Source organism: Aspergillus luchuensis, chromosome 8, assembly GCF_016861625.1.
Source record: "Aspergillus luchuensis IFO 4308 DNA, chromosome 8, nearly complete sequence".
In the NCBI taxonomy this organism is placed as follows: domain Eukaryota; kingdom Fungi; phylum Ascomycota; class Eurotiomycetes; order Eurotiales; family Aspergillaceae; genus Aspergillus; species Aspergillus luchuensis.
The window spans coordinates 3,298,609-3,319,500 of NC_054856.1; the positions used below are offsets into that span (position 1 = coordinate 3,298,609).

Below are 20,892 nucleotides of genomic sequence, written 5' to 3' on the forward strand. Positions count from 1 at the left end.
AAAACATGGTATCTCGGAGAGATCGTCGGGAGAGCATGCTAGTATCCTACGAGAAAATAGACGCACCTGGTACTCCGTACTCTTCCAAGGCTGTGTGTTTCCACGAACCTAATTCTTGCCTTCACCGGTCATATAAGAAAGAAAAGCAACTAACCTTTTTGTCTGTCATGATTTCTATTTCACGTGATAGAATTTTAACCTTGGCTTACTCTTATAACCTTCAGTGCTATTCTCATAGGCTTTCAGGGCAAGGCATTGACGCTGACACCATCGGTCTAACTATCATCCGAAATATGTATCGACTAACTGACCAGCTTCTATACGGCGACCTTGGATATTCGTGCCATGATCAGACAGAACTCGCACAGTACTTGAATGTCCTGTCACTGGAGCATCCGCGATAGCAGGTTGGGATTGTGTTCGGCACTCCCCATCACAAGTGCTCCAGTCCGTCTAATTCATCCCCGTGGCCCAGCAACATCCTCACCAACCTGTCATCTCCGATGGTAGCTGCGACATTAAGTAGCATCTGTAAGTGAAATCATGACTTTATAGGGACTTTCCCGTGTTGCAGTAAGGGATCACGGCATGAGAGGTTCACGTCGGCACCGTAGTGGAGGAAGTTTTGTGTTCTCTGGAGGCAATGGCTCGCATGACACTTGTTGGCCAACTATGTGCGAAGTCTCGAGACTCATCGGGCGACTGGTAGTAACAGAAAAAAGGAGTATCCCCCAGATATGGTGGTTCGGCTCACCTGCTGGGTAACGTCAACAGTGACATGGTGTATGCACAACTGGGTGGGTGTAACTGATGCTCTCAAGGATATATATAGATTAAAACGTGACCGACCCTACGGCGGCTAGCAGCGGCCATCGGACAATACCGACCCGCCAAGTATCCATTGATAACCTAAGCGCGCGCTCTCATCCCCTGGATCTGCAACCCCCAACGTTCCAACTAAACCTTCGTCAACTGCCATCTTCAGCATGATCAAACCGAACGTGACACCGTGGACATGGCGCCCATCTCAATCACTTTCCTTATGTATAGGTGCGATGTCGTCTTCGGCTTCCACGTCCCGGAAATTTTCCACGATGAATGACGATCGTCAAATCTACGAATACACATCTGGTCGATGGATGTGAGTTCCTTGGAGATGCCGGCTACTCTCCCCTTTCTGTAGCTTATATGGATAGATATAACGAGCACACTCGTCTCGCTGAGCGTCGCACGGAAATTAATGTTGATGCATTGAAAAGTACTGTAGCTCGGTCCCTACAGAGATCTGACACAGGTATTAAATGCCTTTCAAAATTGGCGGAAGGGGGCTTCAACCGTGTCCTTCAGATCACCATGCTTGATGGTATTAAAGTCCTTTCTCGATTGCCATATCCTTCAACACAACCAAAAGGATTCGCAGTCGCAAGTGAGGTGGCGACCTTGGCTCTCCTTCGGGCTCATGGTCTTCCTGTACCCCGGGTATATGCATACTCCACAGATGCTACAAACCCTGTTGGCTCGGAGTATATCATCATGGAGGAACTACCAGGGCAACCGCTTGGTGATCGGTGGTTTGGTTTGTCGGATCGAGAACGCCTCAAGGTTCTTCTGCAGCTTGTACAGTTAGAAGCAAAGATTTATGCTATTCAGCTACCCGCGAGTGGAAGCATATATTACGCGAGCGATCTGCCATCTGACTCACCACGCGTCGCCGTTCCAGATTCTGATTTCTGCATTGGCCCCGATGCAGCTCTTAAATGGTGGTTCGCGGAGCGTGCCTCTCTCCGTGTCGACTGCGGTCCTTGTAAGTGCTTCCTAGGCCAGCCTGTCTCAGTGCTGACTATATATTAGGTGCGGACCCGATCGATGTTCTCCGAAATCCTGCGTTAAAGGAACTAGCCTGGCTGCGCAAATATGGCCGCCCACGCTTCCCTTTTGAGCGCGCATATCGCGAGTCCATGGGTTACCGATTGTCCGACCCCAGTGAGCATATTGAGTCGCTGGAATCCTACCTCAAGATTGCACCTCGACTGCTCCCATCAAATGAATTCTTGCGTCCGGTCCTTCGCCACCCTGATCTTCAGCCCAACAACATCTTCGTCTCAGATGACCTGGAAATCGTCGGGCTAATTGACTGGCAACATGCAGCTGTCCTTCCGCTCTTCCTCGCCGCCGGCATTCCCAAGTTCGTCCAGAACTACGATGATCCTGAATCGCTTCACTTTCGCCCGCCACCAACTCCGGATTTAGAAGATCTGGACGAGGAGGAAAAGGCTGATGCTCTTCATGACTTCCGACGACGCCATACCCACTTTTTCTATTTGGCATTCACTCAGCGGTTCAATGAGCCTCACTTCCGCGCTATGGATCAGACCACAAACATGCTAACTCGGCTCGTCTTTAGCCATGCGGGCGACCCCTGGGAGGGCAACAATATTCCGCTTCTAGCTGACCTTGTCTTATTGGCCAAATCCTGGCACGAATACTCAACTGACCCGTGTCCAATATCCTTCTCTACGGCCAAGTCAGATTCTATCATGCATTTGCAAAGCATGCAAGAAGAGATTGACATCCAACTGAAACATATCCGTAATGCTATTAGTATCAGTATTGATGGATGGACTCCTTCGGAAGAGTATGAAGCTGCCTGTGCCCGTGCTCGTCAGATGAAAGTTGATGGCCTCGCTTCACTGGATACAGACTACGAGCGCGAAATGACGGATCGACACTGGCCGTTCGATGACCACAACGAGGATGAGTAGCGTGACTGTTTTCTTTGTCTAGACTTCTCTCCAAATGCTAAGAGATGTAACATGTTGAATCTGTTATAAATCTTGGGTTTTGGTACTCTTCAAAGACCGAGAGGCACTGTCCACCTGCAGAATAGCCCCGTGGTCATTCCGGGATGCCGAAACCTGTACTTATTGTCATCTAAATCATTAATAGACACCTGAAGCCTTTGCCACATGTTTTTCTATATATAGTACACATTCCTTGCTTTAAAACGTGAAGTACTGGTAGAACTAGCATTTCACTGAAGCTATAAAAATATTAATTAGATTGAATTAGAAGTATTGGATAGACTAATATGATTTTAATATTTACATGTAACTTAAGAAAAAGGATAAATCATAATCAAGAAGCAGAACACTAAATTGCAATTATTTCTACGACTTTGCTTAGATGAGACTGGTCATGAGTATCCACATGTAAGCGGTTGGGGAAAGTCATGTCAGGGAAAAGGCAAAAGCGTATATAAAGGGAAGATAGGGCTTTTGTATACTCGAAAAATAGTAAAGCGTCTAAACTATGTGTAGGGTCGAAATTTCTGTAGTTGATTGCAGATCTAGAAGTCTTCAAGCTAAAACCGCCGTCGGGGAGTATTCGGGCGCAAATGATCACCCGCGAAAAGCGCGACGGGGGTTGAGGATTCTGGAAGGTTCGCCAGTCTTCCCATGGTTGCCACTTGTTTAATAAACACCTTCTGGGTACAGACATCTAAAACACTACCTTTACTCGCTCTTCCGACCCTGCTTGATGAGGTCCGCCGCTCTCTCCGCAAACGCATACACAGTAGCTTGCAGATTCGCCGTGCTTATAAGCGGGATAGCACTCGCATCCACAACCCTCAGACCTTCGATACCGTGGACCTTCAGATTGGAATCCACCACTCCGTCCTTCTCGCGAGGCAGCATGAAACAGGTTCCCGCGAAGTGCCACATGGAGACTAAATTGTCCCGAGCGTACTTCTTTGCGGCATCCAAGTCTCCTTGGAAGTCTGCATCTGGGTCACGGAACTTCAATGGCTGTTCAAGCAACTCCCCAAGCTGAGGTGACTCTGCCAGTTTCTTGATACGGAGCAAGTGACGTGCCATGACTTCCAGGTCGAGAGGGTTTGACATGTAGCCAGGGTCAATGATTGGAGGGGTTTCAGGGTTGTTGGACGTACTGGGGTTCGGTTTGTCAGTTCTACAATTTCTATCAAGAAAGACGTAAAAGACAAAGATGCACTTACATTTGAACGCTTCCGCGGGAAAGCGGTTGAGAGAGCATTACTCCAAGCGTGACGAACTTTCCAGGTGAAGCATCTGGGATACTCCCGTCCCTGAGATCTTTGGCATAATTTGTCTGCCCCAAGGCGGATAGGTACGCAGCTGATGGTTGCTTAGGGTCAAGGATAGTGGCCTTGGCAATGTCATAGTAGGCTTGGGTTGCCTTGTGATGTGAGTTCTCAGGAGCGTCGCTGGTAAACAGTGCCTGGATATCACGTCTGTCCTGTTCGGGAAGAGGTAAATAGGCGTAGGTATGAACCCCTAGTGACGCGAGGGGCCCAGACTTCGTGGCAGCATATTCCTGCATTGCCTGACCAATGGCTTCAGGCTCCTGTCTAACCAGAGAGTCCTTTGTTTCTAGTTCAGGCTTTGCTTGGAATGCGGTGTATGAGATCATATGATCTACGAGTATTGAATGTTAGCGTTTTTATCCCAAAGCGAGTAGTTGTCAAAAGGAGAGGGGTTCCGGTGCTAGACTGGAAGCTGTTCACATACCCTGAAGATTTTGCCCAACTCCGGGAAGGTCCATAACCACATCGATACCATGCTGGTTTAGAAGTTCTGCTCCACCAACTCCCGAAAGTTGGAGGATTTTCGGAGATTGGAAAACGCCAGCAGCAAGTATGACTTCACTCTTTGCCTGAACAGTCTTTGAGGCCCCATCATGACTGTATTGGACCCCAATAGCCCTGGGAGGCTTGCTTTCGTCAAACAAGACTCTTTCAACAAGAGCGTTTGTAAGGACATGAAGGTTTTGGCGAAGCTCCACAGGTTTATAGTAAGCCAAGGCAGAGTTACTTCTCTTACCCTCCGCGTCAATACTAGCAAGGCAACTGAAGGAGCCCACAGAACTGTGAATGAATGGATCCCCGCCATTGTATTCTCCACGGCTGCGAAACAGTTCAGCCCATGCTTTGCGGATAGGGTGTGTCACGTTGCCAAAAGATGTTTGGATTGGACCTTTCGCTGCGTTCAATTCAGGCCAGTCCTCAATTGCCAGACTTTCCTTGTCATCCTGTGCTACAGTTGGACTGCTGTAGGCCTTGGTCAAATAATCTTTCAATATGGCCCAATTCCATCCGGGATTACCGAGTTCTTCCCATGAGTCAACAGCCCCTTCAAATGGAGGAACAAAGACGTGTGCATTCAATGAACTGGATCCTCCGAGTGTTTTGCCCTGATTAAGACCAATCACTCTGCCATTGAGACCCGGCTAGAAAGATTAATAGATCAGCTATCCCACACACTCTCTCTTCATCGGGACAGGGGCCATTCATACCTGAGGGGCCGATTGGAATTTCCAATCAGCGTCAGATCCAAGTAGCGCGGCATAAAAGATAGGAATGTTCACGCGGGGATCTGCTGTCAAGTCGGCACCTGCTTCAAGAACGAGGACGGAGGTGTTGGGGTCCTCGCTCAGTCGAGTAGCAGTCACCAGGCCAGCCGTACCGCCGCCAATGACGACAAAGTCATATGCAGTAGTAGCCATTCTGTACTGTGTGCAGGTTTAGATTCAGATTGGATGAGAGTGTGAAAAGAAAAAGAATTTGGATGTAGGAAGTAGCTTGTTAAGAAGGAAGGAATATCCCGAGACGGGAGAGAGATATTTATTAGGGACTAAGTGAATAGCTTCCTACTAGCTAGGATCATCAGACAACAAAGAAATATTATAATGAGCTCCACAAATGCCAGTTCTACCCCGCCCAACAGTACCCATTTCAGATGACCGGCTTCTGCCCCACCAATATTTTTAACCGCTAGTATTTACGTAACATGAAACCGAATCTGAGATAATCATAGCGGGCTTTACTACAGACACGCATCAGTACTAGACAAATGTATCACTACTAGAAAATAACCTCGAAAGTGGAGAACAGACGACTATATCAGAATATAACTGGGTCTAAACTTGACATACTTGTGGCTTAGGGAGAGGACTCTGGGAGCATAATGAGAACAGAGACTGGAAGACCGGAAAAACTTACTTTCGCGCCGCGATCGTAGGATTTTAGGTTAGATTACAGCCCTTCAAGGCTGATAATGAGTTATGTGGCAGTGTAAAGGTAATATGAGATTTGGCGGCATAATGTCTGTGCTAAGGGGCTTTCCATTGGTCACTGAAATATTAGTTTGGTTATGAGCCAATGAGAATCAGAGAATTGACCTTCCGAAAGTTGGCTTACAATCCTCTAAATTTAATTCAGCGATATCCTTGTAGTGGTCAGTGTTCTTGGCCTTGTGCGAACAACAGTCACATGCATTCCCGCAATCCCAGCCCTACCAAACATCTACAGTCTCTGGCTGCACATTTGTTAAATTTTCGAAAAAATAAACACAATTTAGGATTTGCTGAGCGCCAATGGTCAGTATTCATATTATTTAACACTCACATAGCTGCGACCTATTAGTCCTATCCAGGATATTTAAGTGTTGAATACTGTATTCTTTACTAGTGCTAGCCCCAGTTGGGAATTTGGCTGTTCTTGCGTTATTTCGGAAATTTAAGAAATCTGCGGCCAAAGACTGTAGACTATTCCGTGGCTCCCAACAATTACGGCCTTCATTTGGGCCCATGCATTTTCCGCCCCATGAATTTTACTCCTATCTGTTTAGTGGAACGCATTTTGGCCCCATGCATGAGACATTTGCGTACTCGGCGCTCCTCCCGGCCGATTCAGCATTGACCATGGAGTAAACGGTTTATGAGTTCAGCGATCTAACACGGGTTGGTTGTCTGTGCTAGGGATGGTGTAATTTCAATTTCTGGAAACTCTTACAGTAATTCTGAAATTTCACTCCAAAAAACCCTTACAATTTCAAGAAATCAACTGATGAAAGTGGAACCAATACTAAACTTTAATTGGCTGTAACTGTCAAATATATAGTTTATTATAGTTAGTATTTCTAAAATAGAGTATAGCGTATTTTCTGGCTTATAAATGTCCAAAATTCTTACATGACATTTCATCTAAAAATCATTCAGATTCATGAAATTGAAATCACATCCCACCATCCCTAGTCTGGGCTTACTGCTTAGGGGATCGTCCCTTGAGGTACAGCGGGTCCTAACAGTAACCCTGTCTTCGATCATCGTATGATCGTACCCTGGTACTGAGCTATATTAGTGGCACTGCCGCACTGTAGTCCCACTTAGGCCATAGGCTAAACCTTCATAGGTAGTTGTAGTAGCCAGTCATATAGTTCGTACGCAAATGATTTTCTTATCAGGATGATTTACCCTGCCAGGAGCCCCACCTAGTGCCCTCCCGAGTCCCCCATAGCCTCACAGGAAACCCCAACCAAGGTCCCCGCTTAGGGCTCCGCATACACCTGATAACGTTACTGGTAGCATTGCTGGTTGGGTTGTTTGACTGAATTTCAGCTAGAGTCTCCATTGGAGGTATTTTAGGGGACATATTTGGCATATCTCCAATGAATAGAAACATAAGTATAATTATAGATGGTTGCGGGAGGGGAGAGCCTCCGGGAACTCGCAGAAACAGGATTGACTAGTACAATTAGTAGCACAAGGGGCAAGCACTTGAACATGGAAGTTCAAACGGATGATATTTCGTTTTCAAACTCAGTAAATAGCTACTAAAGAGGGGTTTGCTCAAATCAGACGACTGAGGCTTAACCCTTCCTAGATGTAGTAGAGAGGTACAGATATAAAAGGAGTGGAGGTACGATCAACGTGGCTATTTCTTTTATCTTTGATTTCAAGGCAGAGGTTGAAATGTGTTGGGCTCTTGTCCTAAAGCCTGATGCAGCTATTGCTTCTGAACTACTTACACGCCACTATCCAAAGACATATCGATGAGAATCAGCGGAGAAAGATAACATATTTTAACAATGACAATACAAGCCAAGATAGAAGCTCGCTTCGAGAGTTATGGTAAGATTGAGACACAGATGGCCCCCAGCCTGCTATAGAATTACCCACTTGTCATACAGCTCTACTACTGAAGTATTACCTCCTTCTTCATGGGGACGTAAATGTTTTGTGGATCGTGCCAACTCTGAATCAGCCTTCGAGCTAGCATCATTTCACAGTGAGTCCATTGCGGCTCTGGTTACATAAAGGCAGTCAACATCATGGATACTGGCACAAGAAGTTTGCTGAGAGACACTGCTTCAGTTTTGCTACCTCCAATTCAGTTGACTCCGACTTTTTTACAATCATGGCGTCTTTTCTATCATCCTCGCTCTATCATGCATACACCGCCCATTTATTTTCCCGTGATAATATCAAAGAAATTATATGCCTAGGGCTGTTATTTGGGGTATGGAATGCCTCTGTGGCGTCCGAATTTGGCATGGGTGCCTCTTTGCCTTTCCACCAGATACTGGCGTCTTTACCTCAAATGTTTCTCTGGTCATGGAGTAATCTGTTTCTTTTCACTCTTCATAATCAGCGCTCCGAGTCTGCCATCTCAGAGGACAAGATCAACAAATCCTGGAGACCCCTTCCAGCAGGGCGAATAACACCCCATCAAGTCAAGCTTCTTCTATATTGCATGTATCCTGTCATATTTGCAATTGCAGGCACCATGGGGGGTGTTGGGCCTTGTCTTCTGGAGACATTCTGCTGTCTGTGGTACAACGAATGGAACGGCGCATCAGATCCACTATTGAAGAATTTGCTTAATGGTATTGGGTTTGCGTGCTTCTTTTCAGGACCACTGGAGGTTGTAACAAAGAGCTCGGTTTTTTCTGGTGATATGAAAGCATTCAAGTGGCTTCTTGTCCTTTGTGGGGCAATTACAACGACTGCTCACGCCCAGGACTTTCGGGACATTGATGGAGATAGTATCACCGGGCGAAGAACAGTGCACCTGTTAATCGGAGACGAACATGCTAGATCTGCCCTGGCAGTGGGAATAATAGGCTGGACAGCGTTGTCCTGTTGGTTTTGGGATGTTGGCTCGGCTGAACGTTCATGGCTTTCCTGCATCCCCGCCTGCGTTGCGGGCACCATAGTGGTTTGGGGATTTTACTGGAACAAAACTAGGGAAGGAGATCGGAGGTCTTGGAAGATTTACCCACTGTGGCTCATTGGACTTTTCGTTATACCTGTACGGATTCTCTAAGCAACGCCAACGGGAGACAACTGGGCCTGCCTGAGAATAACGGGTAGGCTTTGTAAATAGTTCTGATAGGCCAATCGATTACAAACGATACAGTAACTCAAGACTTTCCTTGTCAGTTTGAGGTTCTTGTAAGAGGCTAGACGCTAGTGTGATCGTATATATTGGAAGGTGACTACGACACATGAAGCGTAAGCCGAGAAGTCGAGTAAAGTGTACTCATGTCGTCTGATCCACGCCTGTAGAAGAGAGGAGGCGCAGGAGGGAGAGGTGCGAGACCCCATCATTCGCCCGAGTTTCCCTTCGTATATTGAATATTACATTGTATAGTACTGGTTCAAACTGTAGTGATCGGAAGATGGTGTACCTATACTACGTCGAATGATTGGTTACTATTCCAAGACTTTGCCCCATGGCTGGAGGCGGGAGCGGTTTGAGCTGTTCCGCGGCTGCATCGATGGGTCGGAAAGTAAAACCGCCAGTCAGTTGATCAGCGGGACCCAGCTAGATAGAGAATTTGGCGTAAAACATAAGGAAAAGGGGTTAGGTCAGTGCAGGCTGATAGAGAACGTGAAGGAGGTATTCCGCACCAATGGGTCAAGTGTAAACTCGCTGAACTCGCTTAGAACCTTGATCTCATCCCGTCAACCGAGCAAAGTGCTACATTGCAATCAAGTGCTAAAATGGTGGATAATCCGAGTGCACCTGCTTGGTTCAGTAAGGTAGACTTTTTATGGTTCTAGCCTAAATCCTTGCCATCCTTGCCCAGTGGTTAACTGATTAGTAACCATCGCGGACATTGAAAAGGATGAGAAAGATGAATTTGTTGCATGAATTTTTTGCAGAAAACTTCTACAGTGAGAAACCCTCTGAAGGTTTCGGTCGAGATGCTCTTAAGGAAATCATATCGATGAACTAGACAAGATACCGTAGGGATTACGATGCTTAGACTAGCGAGTTAGTGGGTTATGAATATCCCTCCGTTAGAGGTTCATTTGATCAAAAAGGAAAAGAGAGTATTTTATGGGAAACTAATTGAGAATGCTCGAGATTTCATAAATCAGGTGAAAATTCGACTATGATTACCCATATAAGAAAGAGTCTAATTTACGTAATACTCTGTGAATTGGACGGGGTGTTCGACAGATTATTGCTGTGGAGACTGGAGAGAGCTGGCTTCAGAGTTTCCCCTTTGAGGTTAGTTTACTGTGCAAGGGCGGAGTGTGACGGCTGCTTTAGATTAATGGTTAGGCCCTAGGGAGGTAGATGTGGAGACTTGAAATCATGATAGGGCTGTGTTAGATGGGGTCAGTGCCCGTGCCTCCCTTAGCTGTGTCTAAGCTTCAAGGCTCTAAGCGAACTGTAAGATGTGAGCCTATGCGCGGCCGGCGGGTGGGGCGGCCGGCTCGGCCAGCCCCGGCGACCTTTAGAATACAATGAGACTGTGGGTGATGTGTGTGGGCCACTCAATGTTGTTGTAACAGCAGGTGATGGTTGCTTCGTGCCTGATGTAAGATAGAGAGGAGAAGAAGGGAGGAAGACGAAAAGAGAAGAAATGTGAGGGCAAGTGCGAGATGCACTTCAGATTCAGCCCCCTCAGATCCCATATGTACACGTAACACGTACCTAGATCGGTCGTCTTGGTGGGCTTGTCCTGTAGCCTGCACAAGGCAGAATTGATCCTTGTCAAGCGTGACAATGATCTGTGACTGTTGCGCATATGGCCCCCACAACTCTCCAGACTGTCTTATAAACAGCTCCCTGGTACTCGGGTCTCGTCAAACTGGAAGTCAGGTCATAACTGATGAGTTCACAAGGCTCAACATCAGTGAAATTTGTCCCTTCCTCCCTTCTGAGACAGTGAGCGTATCTGACATATAAATTTCTCCCATTATGACACTCCCATTAGGAGCCGTGCGGGTAGCTGTGGTCTCATTCATCGTGGGTCCCATGGCTATCATCGCTGTGGCGCTCAGACTATGGTCCAGATATCTACAGGGAAGAAAGCTGGCTGCAAATGATTACTTGGCATTGGTGGCACTGGTACTGGCTGAAGCTGCTTTGTCCGTGTTTCTGGCAGGTAGGTTTCTCGAACTCTTCAGTCCCCTCAAAACGAAGAGACAAAGTTTTGAACTCACACTTCACACAATCTAGCTGGTTTTGCTGCTGGCTTGGGAGTCCATTTAGATGAGCTCTTAGCAACAGCACCTGGAAAGTTTGCTCTGCACATGAAGGTGGGTTGATGAGTATTACACACTTCCCTACCTTGTACGGTACCATATCCGCTAATTTACCTTCATCATTGGTTTAGCTTTTCGTGCCTGCACAACTGCTGTGGGCAGCAGCGAACTCGTGTGTTAAGGCTTCGATATTGTACCTCTACATCGACCTCTTTCCCAATAAGGTCTTTTGCCGTTTGTGCTATGGCACCCTCTTCGTCACTGCCGCATATTTCACCATGGTACTGATCGAAGCCTTCGCGCTTTGCAAACCGGTCCAATATAACTGGGATAAATCGATTGAAGGACATTGCACTGGTGAAAATATTGCTTATCTCGTTGCTGGCATTGTCAATCTCACCATTGACACTTTCATTGTTGTTCTACCGATGCCTCTGGTTTTCAACTTACAACTGATTTTATCAGAAAAGATTGCCGTCTCTGCAATGCTTAGCCTCGGGGCGTTGTAAGATTACTCTTTCTCTTTTGTTTCTTTGTCGCTTGCAGAGCAGGTTACTTACTATAATCACACTTACCAGGATTTGTGTTATTTCTTTATTGAGGGTCATTTGGTTGTGGACTTGGAATCTAGCTGATATGACTTATAACGTTACACCCGGTGCCATTTACTCGGTATTGGAACCAAACCTTGGGGTTGTAAACGCGTGTTTACCCACAATAAAACCTGCTGTCAACCAGCTGTTTGGGTCGTACGTACTCCTCCTGTGCTACTTGGATGTTCAGCAAGGATTCTTGATCTCGATTTTGAAAGCTCTAAGCTAACACTCAATAGTGGCACGCTTCATGGTGCGAAAGGTAGTTCCAACAGCGGTGGTGTCTATAGTAGCAGATCGAGTCGAAAGTTGAACGGAAAAGTGAAAGGCAACCTCACTCGGGATTTCGAGCGGCTCGATGATGATCTTGCACTAATTGAAGTGCACATCAACAATCATTCTAATGTCGGTCTCGTCAGCGATGAGCACAAATTGTCGAGTCCAAATTTACCTTGAGTGCTTTGGGAAGATCCAATGGCTCAAATTCACTATTGCAATCAAGCCGGGCATGTCTCGATGTACCATTCTGTAATCTTCATATATCGAAGCTTGGCTTCCACGGTGTCGGTCAGGCGTTACCATGAATGCATATTATTTTGTTTCCTTATCCATACTGCTTGCTTGTGTTAGCATTTAGCCCTCTCGGCCTCTTTATTGGCTGGTTACAGCTAAGCAAAGTTGTAAGTATTTAGCGCCGGATCAGCAGTGGTCTTACTGTAAGTAGACATATAGTAAGTTGTTTTCCTTTCCCTCTCCCTTTTTTTTTTTTTCACTAGTTCTCTGTTTCTTTCAGGCTCCACTTCCCGGTCCAAAGAGCAACGAAGCACAAATAATTCCCTCATGTGGATGTTGACTCTGATGTCCTTACTAACTAAAATGTGCTAAGCACTGCAAAGGTGGAGAACTCTCTTGGCACAGGAAAGACGCCAGGTAGTGCGACCTCTTAATCTGAATTAAATCTGACTCAAGGCTCTCTTGAGGATAGCCGGAGTCGGAGAAATTCAGTTCAGACAATGGTACGGAGTTATCAGGACTCGACTCCAGTGTTAATATCCGTACCCCACGCTGGTCGCTGATAACGCATATGGCGCCGTACCTACAATCCTGTGCTCCACATCCGCTACAACCTTGTACATAGTAAGCATACCAGGGGATGGCACCACACAAACTCCGCGGATCAAAAAGATTTTTGAGAATTTTGGGTGATTGGCCGCTTACCACATGCAAAGTATGTACTAGTAGGTTATGAGCATCTCTCGGTTCACCTTCCCGAAATTGTATACCTCAGTCGCGCAGCTGTTTCCTGTTTTGAAGGAACAAGAGATAAGAGACACTATCACCTCGTGCGCTCATCGCAGTATTAGCAAATTAAGCTCCTCACCCCTTGGCTTGAATATAAATTGGGGTTGGTATATATTGACGATAAGTGCATCCAAATATCTTTGAAAGAATGTATATTCCATCATATCTTTGCACCTTTTGCGCTTGTCAAGATCCCCTAGGATAAGGTGTACATAACACAATACCTCAATTTTTCTTTCTATATAGTAGTATGCCCTTCTTCCTAAACGTTTCTCACACTATGAAAAGAAGTTCCTCGTTAACTCACTATAATAAATCGTCTTCTGCAAAAGAGCCTGCGTAGGCCTTGTGAGTTCGTTGCTGACTAAAGTCAGCCTTTCATAGTCATGTAAACTATATCTACTAGATATAAGTAGAATTATGTAACAGTATGAGACAAGAACTTCATGAGGTGAGCGGACCTGGAAGATATATTTCTACTCAATATGCTTACTGCTTCGGTTCGACAAGTGTTTTTGGATGTACTGTGTAACATTGTAGCTCGAAATGCATCCCGCTACACTGGTCGGTTCATGAAGAAAACGAGGACGAATAGCGCAATTGTGTTCCGTTGTTGGTTCCCTGCAGCTAAGGCATATCTGGACACAGAAAGGGAGCAGACTGTATCCTGCGCTGGGCCAACCATAATATATTAACTTCAAAATGGCCAAGGATGATCTACGCTCTGAGGTTTATTACTCCGGGCATACATTGGACATGATTCGTTTATCATATGTATCATTAACTTTATTTAGTGACTGCCACAAGCCATTGCACTAATTTAGCTAGACTCATATTTCTATGTTATATGAGGATATTCGATAATGGTCTGCTATTTTGCTTCCTATAGTAACCATTATTTATATACTCCAAAGAACAGCTGACTGTGAAGACAAAAAGATCCAATTATTGAAATAGATGAATCAAGAAAAAAACAAAATTATCTGAAACAATGAATTGGGGAAGTGAAACAGAGTTTGTAGATAGTATATAGGTACCTGTCCGCAGTGGACGTTTCCTTTCTTGGCTTGGGCTTCATATAGCTGAAAATTAAATCTCATATCTTTTACTGACAGGCATGTTTCAGAGACCTATCTAATACTAAGAGCTCTTTATATTACTACCCCATCACTTTCTCATTCCCCGCCTTCCTCCACCATTCCATGCCTCTGGAATAATTCCTAATCGCATATACTCACTCATCATCCTTCATTCCTGGTGTAATATGTTCTGTTCTTGGAATACAACAGCCTCCCTGGGGAGGTATTTGGCGAGCATAACGGTATCCCAGTAAAGCCAGACCTCCTGAATTGCAATTCATCCAGGGCATCGGCGGAGTCCGCAAGGCCTATAGTGCTTATTCAACTGAGCGGAATGGCAACAGTCGGCTCTTCGGTGTCGTTTCCAGGTAGCCAGATGTTGTGGGTCCACTGGGACATGATCGTGGTTGTACCATCATCATTCCTGACGTCCCAAAGGTTGTGAAAGTCGTGCCGGAGACCCTTAAATTGTCCAAATAGGCGTTTCATCCACGCCCACATCTCATCCCCACCCTTGTATTGGTCAGTGTTCTGGTCGTGTAAAATGATGTTTTTGGAATAGAATCGTAAGCTTGAGCCGTGGTTGAGACCATAGGTGTCAACCGTATCAACATAGTTTTTGAAATGCTGTTGAGCTGGGTTCTGTGGTCCCGACGTATGCCAGGTAGATGCGGAAATACAGCTTACCAGCTGGGGCATGGTTGACGAAAAGATGCAATTGAAAAAGCCTGCGGTGTATAAGGAGAGCGCCCCCTTGTTGGGTTCGTACTAATGTGCAGTTATTCGCAAGCATCTTATAGATAGTAAAGAGGCCTTATTACCGGGAGCCGAACGGACTGTGCTGTTATTCCAGTACATGATTCGTCAAGTTGCCGAGACACAAGATTTCTGGTATCTTTATCATTGGCTTTAAGAATACTACAAGCCGAGTTCTCGATAGCCGATGTCATCAACCTATAGATGAATTCCTGTGGGTCGGAAATCAACTCCCGAGGTCAATGATCAGTAATCCTAATCATCCCAGTTCTTCGGCGATATCTGGGTCGCAGTTCTAATAAATGAGTCCAGCTTTCACATCAAATCCTCAAAAACTATTCTCAAGTACCTTTGTTCAATATTTCTTCCCCTATCTGAAGAAATCAGAGTATACTATGGGTCTCGATTACAAAGTCTTCACCAGCAGACGTTCCGGCGTCAGTCGGACCACACCGGCTGGCCATGATCATCTCAAGTGGGTGCCGACTACTTCGACCTTGATATTTGGCCAGAGAGATGCAGTCCTGGTTGATACCCAATTAACCAAGGATGCTGCGAAAGACTTGGTAGACTGGGTAGTAGGCACCGGGAAAAACCTTACGACAATATATATCACCCATGCCCATGGAGATCATTTCTACGGTACCGGTGCCATTCTTGAAAAGTTTCCGGACGCAAAGGTTGTGGCTACGCCGGAGACTGTGTCCGGGATGGCTAAGGCTATATCCCCGGAAGGCCTGGACTCATTTTGGAGAAATCTTTTCCCTGGGCAGATCCCAGACAAGCTGGTGATCGCCACTCCGCTCGAACAAGACCACTTCATGCTGGAAAATGAGCGATTGGAAGTGGTCAGGTTGGGGCATACGGATACAGATGATACAACAGCTCTCTGGGTGCCTGCAATCGGCTTGGTTGTTGCGGGCGACGCAGTCTACAACAACACTCACCCATACTTGGGAGAATCGAAATCCCAAGAGGCCAGATCGCGATGGGTGGCATCGCTCGATAAGATTGCAGCCCTTCAACCAAGAATTGTCGTCGGAGGCCATAGTGATCCATCTAAAGAATTCTCTGCGGATGCCGTCCAAGCGACCAAGGATTATTTGAATGACTTTGCGCGACTGGATGAGCAAACATCCACCACTGAGGAATTATATGCGCAAATGATGGAACTTCACCCTACTAGATTGAATATCGGCTCCCTATGGGGAGGTGCATCACTCGTGAAGAGATGATCTATGTGTGATCTCAATGTTGTTTGAGTTACTAGTGGCCTGGTATTTGCACCGTGATAGCGTGAGCTTAGCATGACTAAAAGCATATTATAAAATCTTGAGACAATCTATACGAAAAATATACTAGTGGTACTCTCGTTTGCCTTGTTTATTTGATTGTTTTACACTTGTCCAACCATACTCAACAGACAGATCGAGGTTTCCCAGAACGACTTGAGGCATTTCAGTGTTATGGAATACATAGTGTCTTCAGAGGTCCAGACTGACGAGGATGTATATACAGTCGAACTAGTCACAAGCTACTCCGTAAGGTAAGGCCCCCAAGGCGACGGTTCGTTTTCACGGAACCACCTCTTCTCATCCTCAGACCCAGTAGGAGGGATTCTGAAACCATTGACGTGGACGAATTCGCGCTCAAGCTCCTCGCCGTTGACCTCCCAGTTGTAGCCTTCGTCTGCAATAAACGGCTTCAAAGTCTCATGTACTTTATGCATGAAACGAGTTCGCATAGGGCTCTCGCCCGGAGGAAAGTGTCTTGCAATATGGCTGAATGTAAGCCTAACAAAAGGCTTCGTTCCTTCCCCGGACTTCTCAAACACATCGTGTCAGTAACTAGATTATCGCTGGGTTCCTCGCGAACTTACGCAAGAAATTCCGGCTCGGTACATGGTCGCGGGTGGCATCTCAATAAATAGGACAACCACATAAAATGCAGGCAACCCAACGTCAGTATATATAGAAGTTATTGCCTTTGACAAGTTCTCCCTCTGATCGGGACTTGTGAAGGTCCCGGTTGGATGGTATATTCTCCAATCCGGCATCTTGTGTAGGGGACTTATGCAAGGGAAAGGGAGTGTGTGCCTCGAAGATGTCACCAATGTAATTGACAGAGCAACTTCAAATAACATATACTGGTGCTTCGTTAGTATCAGAGATTCCTACTACGTTGTAATATAAGTTTTGTCCATGCAGGGGGAGGTAAGCATATTTTGCCAATGATTACTGATCAATGCCGAGATTTGCTTCGACATACATACTAAAGTGTATACGAGCTAGTACGAATGATTATCAGCACTGACTAACTATCGTGTCCAAACTCCGAACATCTCTCGCTCGGCTAAGATCATTAATCTTCATTCAACGTCAAGGTGGATCCCGATTGATTAGTCGTTCCGGCCGACCCAATGGAACACCCTGGATTTCCACTGACTGACTCAAGATATCTAAAACAGCCTAAACTGCATTAAATTGTCTACATTGAGTATCGCGACAAATGATAGATCCCCATTGAACTCCGGTATGCAGAGCATCTCGGTGGCTCACGTTCTGGTGACGTAATTTCCTAGCGCAGTCAACAGGTTATTGTCATACGGCGGCCTACAATAGGGTTCAGGGCCAGTAGGTATCAAGTTGGAACACTCGGTGATCGGCTCCTTCCATGCCGCTTATGAATCACCGTCTCCAACGTCTATTGACGATCTGAAACCGACTGATCGGCTTCCAGTCGTGGCGTACCATGGACGGGCCACGACGGCGTGGAGACACCATGCGGAATGAACTTGGCATGCGTGGGTATTGAATATGGAGAAGTTTGTCAACGAAGTTCCCTAGTCTAGGTTTTCAGTCATTTCGGGTTATAGCCCGCTTGCCACTCGAGTGAGTTGTGGTTATGATTCAAGGACCATTAGTTTTGTGTTTGGAAGGTGTCTCAGTATCCAAGAATCCGCATTAGTGCCTTGACGGTCTGAATATGCCGGGTTGGCCATCTATTCTTCTTTTTACATGATTAGAAAGCTCAATGAAAGCGTTACTATACTTTTGAGCCCTTCATTAAATATCAGTTCTACTAAATGATACAATCAAGTCCGTACCGACAGGCAAAACTTGTGCCAACAGAAAAACTGATAAATAAGGAAAAATGAACCACATAAACTAGGTAACGAAATGAGTAACATTCGGTTCGCGATAAATACATATGCTATCCGCTAACTCGTGATGTCTGTCAGGTGGCTGAGGGAACTTCACCAGACAGATGGGCACCAGCACAGCCCCAACCCAAGACCATAGGATTAAACCTATTAGGATACTTCGCAATCATAGCAGAGTACAATTCGCTTACGGTCTGAGGTTTCTGTTCTAACAAACCCGTGAAGTCTCTAATATACTTTTTGGTTGCTTCCAGATGCCATATGCCATCCATTTCATCCGCGTTCCGGTGACCGGGCACCACATAGACGGGATTAAGTGCCTCAACCTTCTCAACCGCTCTGATCCATTCTTCTCGCTTCTCTGGGGTGTTCGCTTCGAAAAGCATCTGGTGAACATCGCCATATACCACATCTCCACAGACGGCCAACCGCAGGTCTGGGACCCACAGTACAGTTGAGTCAAATGTGTCGGAATGGCCGCACTCAATTGCCTCGAAAACCCATCGGCCTTCTAGTAAGAACTTATTATTGCTTGGGAGAGCTTCCGGTAGCCGGTGCTGGGTAGAAAGTTGATCTCCCGGGAAAAACGCAAGCCACGCCGAGAACCCCTCCTCGGAGATTTGCTGCTCGATATGACGGACAGTCGCCTTGGTTGCCACTGCTTTCGCTTCTGGAAAGTGCTGCAACAGCAACGGGAGGCCAAGGAAGTGGTCCGCATGGCCGTGTGTGATATAGATATAGGAAAGCTTTCGTCCTGGTGCAGTTTTTTCGATCCATTTGATCAAGTCTCTGTTCTGGTTGATCGTGATCGCAGTATCAACAAGAACAGCTTCATTCTCCGAGTAAATCAGAGTGCAAGTTTCGGGAGACCGTGTAGTATTCTGCCGATGTGACACATGGTCGACACAAGGGATTGGCGGCACCGTATGAACAGACACTCTTAGGCCAGACATGATGTTCCAGTATTACCTCCGAGGAGTCAAAGATACGATCAGAAGAGATGGATTGATGGGCCTGAGCAAGGGATCAGGAGCATTTGGATCTTATGCCGTACTTGGCTCCTATTATTTCTGTTCAACATCCGCTCTTCTGACCCCACCTCGGCCTCGGACTGAAACATTCATCAACAAAATATTATCTCTGTCAAGATGCAATAGAATGCGATCTTCCGGCCCCCGAATGAACCAGACCCCCACCAACTATGATCATCTCAACAACCCGCCGGACCCATCAACTCAACCTCAAGATGAGACGGGCTTGGTGGGTCAGGTCTTACTAGTCAAGTGGCGCAAGTCTCGGAACCTTTAAAAACGATCACTAATCTTTCCGTTATCCAAACCGATTCAATATGTACAGGTTCTTGGCAGTCCACCTGTTTACGCAGATCTTACTCTGTATACCAGCGATAGTCTACAAACTGGGGACGACGGAAAAGACTACAGCGTTAATATGATCTCTAGGTATGCGGTAGTTTCGCGCAACGTCTTGCAGGTGGCCGATTATGGTGAAATTTTTGAGTTATGTCTCTAACCTACTTAGAGATACCCGTCAAGATAATTGCCGGCGGAATGTACAAGGTCACCACCGACCTTGCAGAGATTGTTCTTAGAGAATGAATAGGTGTCACAATGTTGTAGAACGAGAAATTCTGAAATTTGGACTAATTATTCTATGCAGGCGCCAACAATCCTGTGCTGAGAGATATACAATCGTGGCCGACAACTTTAGACTTAGTATAGGAGTAACGGTACAAATCTAAGACAACATAACAGACATTACACCCAATCCCACTATGGGTTTATACCCAGCAAGTAGCTAGATAACAGGTAATATGTTCACAGTTGTAATAATCTGAGCTAAATAACTGTAGAACGAAACGACTGACTGCAGCTTGCCTGACGACAGACCTTGCCATGCCAAACAACCGAAGGTAAAGAGAGCAATCTATCAAGCCTTTTCTTGAAATAGCTTGCAACTGTGACTAATGTTTCAGCCACAGAGCCAGGCTAAGCGCCTTCCCAAGCGACCGGCTTGTTTTCCTTCGCCCAAATCTTCTCCGCATCACTCCCAAACGGAGGAGGAACTAATCCATTGACCCGCCATAGCCTCCTTTCGGTCTCATCGACATGAAATTCCCAATCGTAACCTCTATCGGCAATATGAGGCTTCAAAGCTTTGTCAATCGCGTCGCATGTAGATTTATAAATTTGGTCGTCATTTTCGAGTCGAACGGCGATGTGGTCAGCAATAATACGAATAAACGGTTTCTCCGTTCTGATTTCAGCGCCGACCCAGGTATCTCCGGGGGGAAGTTTCATAAAGTTGATGACCACATAGAATGCAGGAAGCCCAATTCCGGTGTATATCTTGGTGATGTCTTCTGTCAAAGCTTTCTTGGAAGCGGTGTCCTCGAAGGTGCCGGAGGGGTGAAAAATTTGCCAAAAGGGCATTTTGAGTATGTAGTAGTAAGCCAGAAATTTGAGTAGAGTCTCCAGATAGAAAATGAGCAGGGCCAGGAAGAGGATTGACACAGAGGTAAGACTGCGACGACTTTGCCGTCCAACGTTACCTTATAAATGTAGCTGGGCCCATCTCAAGCTAAAATTCCTTTCCCCATAATACCAGACATTGTTTCTTACATGGATCAATGAATACCTGAAGGCATGCCCCCACATACAGC

General features: G+C 46.1%; 8 protein-coding genes across 8 annotated transcripts; 3 read left to right on the forward strand and 5 right to left on the reverse strand.

Moving 5' to 3' along the window:
• Positions 1–986: 986 nt before the first annotated feature.
• Positions 987–2,762, forward strand: AKAW2_81125S (aminoglycoside phosphotransferase family protein; the record flags this gene model as incomplete). Its single annotated transcript, XM_041682221.1, has 3 exons — positions 987–1,141; positions 1,197–1,804; positions 1,852–2,762. The coding sequence occupies 3 exons, from the start codon at positions 987–989 to the stop codon at positions 2,760–2,762; spliced, it is 1,674 nt and encodes a 557-aa protein (XP_041549086.1).
• A 750-nt stretch (positions 2,763–3,512) lies between these two features.
• On the reverse strand, positions 3,513–5,541 carry AKAW2_81126A (GMC family oxidoreductase; the record flags this gene model as incomplete). The annotated part of the gene is made up of 4 exons (XM_041682223.1): positions 3,513–3,948; positions 4,016–4,454; positions 4,548–5,265; positions 5,332–5,541. 4 exons carry the CDS (start codon positions 5,539–5,541, stop codon positions 3,513–3,515), a joined length of 1,803 nt encoding a protein of 600 aa, XP_041549087.1.
• Positions 5,542–11,032: 5,491 nt separating this feature from the next.
• On the forward strand, positions 11,033–11,828 carry AKAW2_81127S (uncharacterized protein; the record flags this gene model as incomplete). The annotated part of the gene is made up of 3 exons (XM_041682224.1): positions 11,033–11,219; positions 11,294–11,373; positions 11,451–11,828. 3 exons carry the CDS (start codon positions 11,033–11,035, stop codon positions 11,826–11,828), a joined length of 645 nt encoding a protein of 214 aa, XP_041549088.1.
• A 2,786-nt stretch (positions 11,829–14,614) lies between these two features.
• On the reverse strand, positions 14,615–14,992 carry AKAW2_81128A (uncharacterized protein; the record flags this gene model as incomplete). Its single annotated transcript, XM_041682225.1, has 1 exon — positions 14,615–14,992. The coding sequence occupies one exon, from the start codon at positions 14,990–14,992 to the stop codon at positions 14,615–14,617; it is 378 nt and encodes a 125-aa protein (XP_041549089.1).
• A 452-nt stretch (positions 14,993–15,444) lies between these two features.
• On the forward strand, positions 15,445–16,284 carry AKAW2_81129S (MBL fold metallo-hydrolase; the record flags this gene model as incomplete). Its single annotated transcript, XM_041682226.1, has 1 exon — positions 15,445–16,284. One exon carries the CDS (start codon positions 15,445–15,447, stop codon positions 16,282–16,284), a length of 840 nt encoding a protein of 279 aa, XP_041549090.1.
• A 299-nt stretch (positions 16,285–16,583) lies between these two features.
• On the reverse strand, positions 16,584–16,778 carry AKAW2_81130A (uncharacterized protein; the record flags this gene model as incomplete). The annotated part of the gene is made up of 1 exon (XM_041682227.1): positions 16,584–16,778. The coding sequence occupies one exon, from the start codon at positions 16,776–16,778 to the stop codon at positions 16,584–16,586; it is 195 nt and encodes a 64-aa protein (XP_041549091.1).
• A 1,508-nt stretch (positions 16,779–18,286) lies between these two features.
• On the reverse strand, positions 18,287–19,165 carry AKAW2_81131A (MBL fold metallo-hydrolase; the record flags this gene model as incomplete). The annotated part of the gene is made up of 1 exon (XM_041682228.1): positions 18,287–19,165. The coding sequence occupies one exon, from the start codon at positions 19,163–19,165 to the stop codon at positions 18,287–18,289; it is 879 nt and encodes a 292-aa protein (XP_041549092.1).
• A 1,053-nt stretch (positions 19,166–20,218) lies between these two features.
• Positions 20,219–20,662, reverse strand: AKAW2_81132A (tautomerase family protein; the record flags this gene model as incomplete). The annotated part of the gene is made up of 1 exon (XM_041682229.1): positions 20,219–20,662. The coding sequence occupies one exon, from the start codon at positions 20,660–20,662 to the stop codon at positions 20,219–20,221; it is 444 nt and encodes a 147-aa protein (XP_041549093.1).
• Positions 20,663–20,892: the final 230 nt, after the last annotated feature.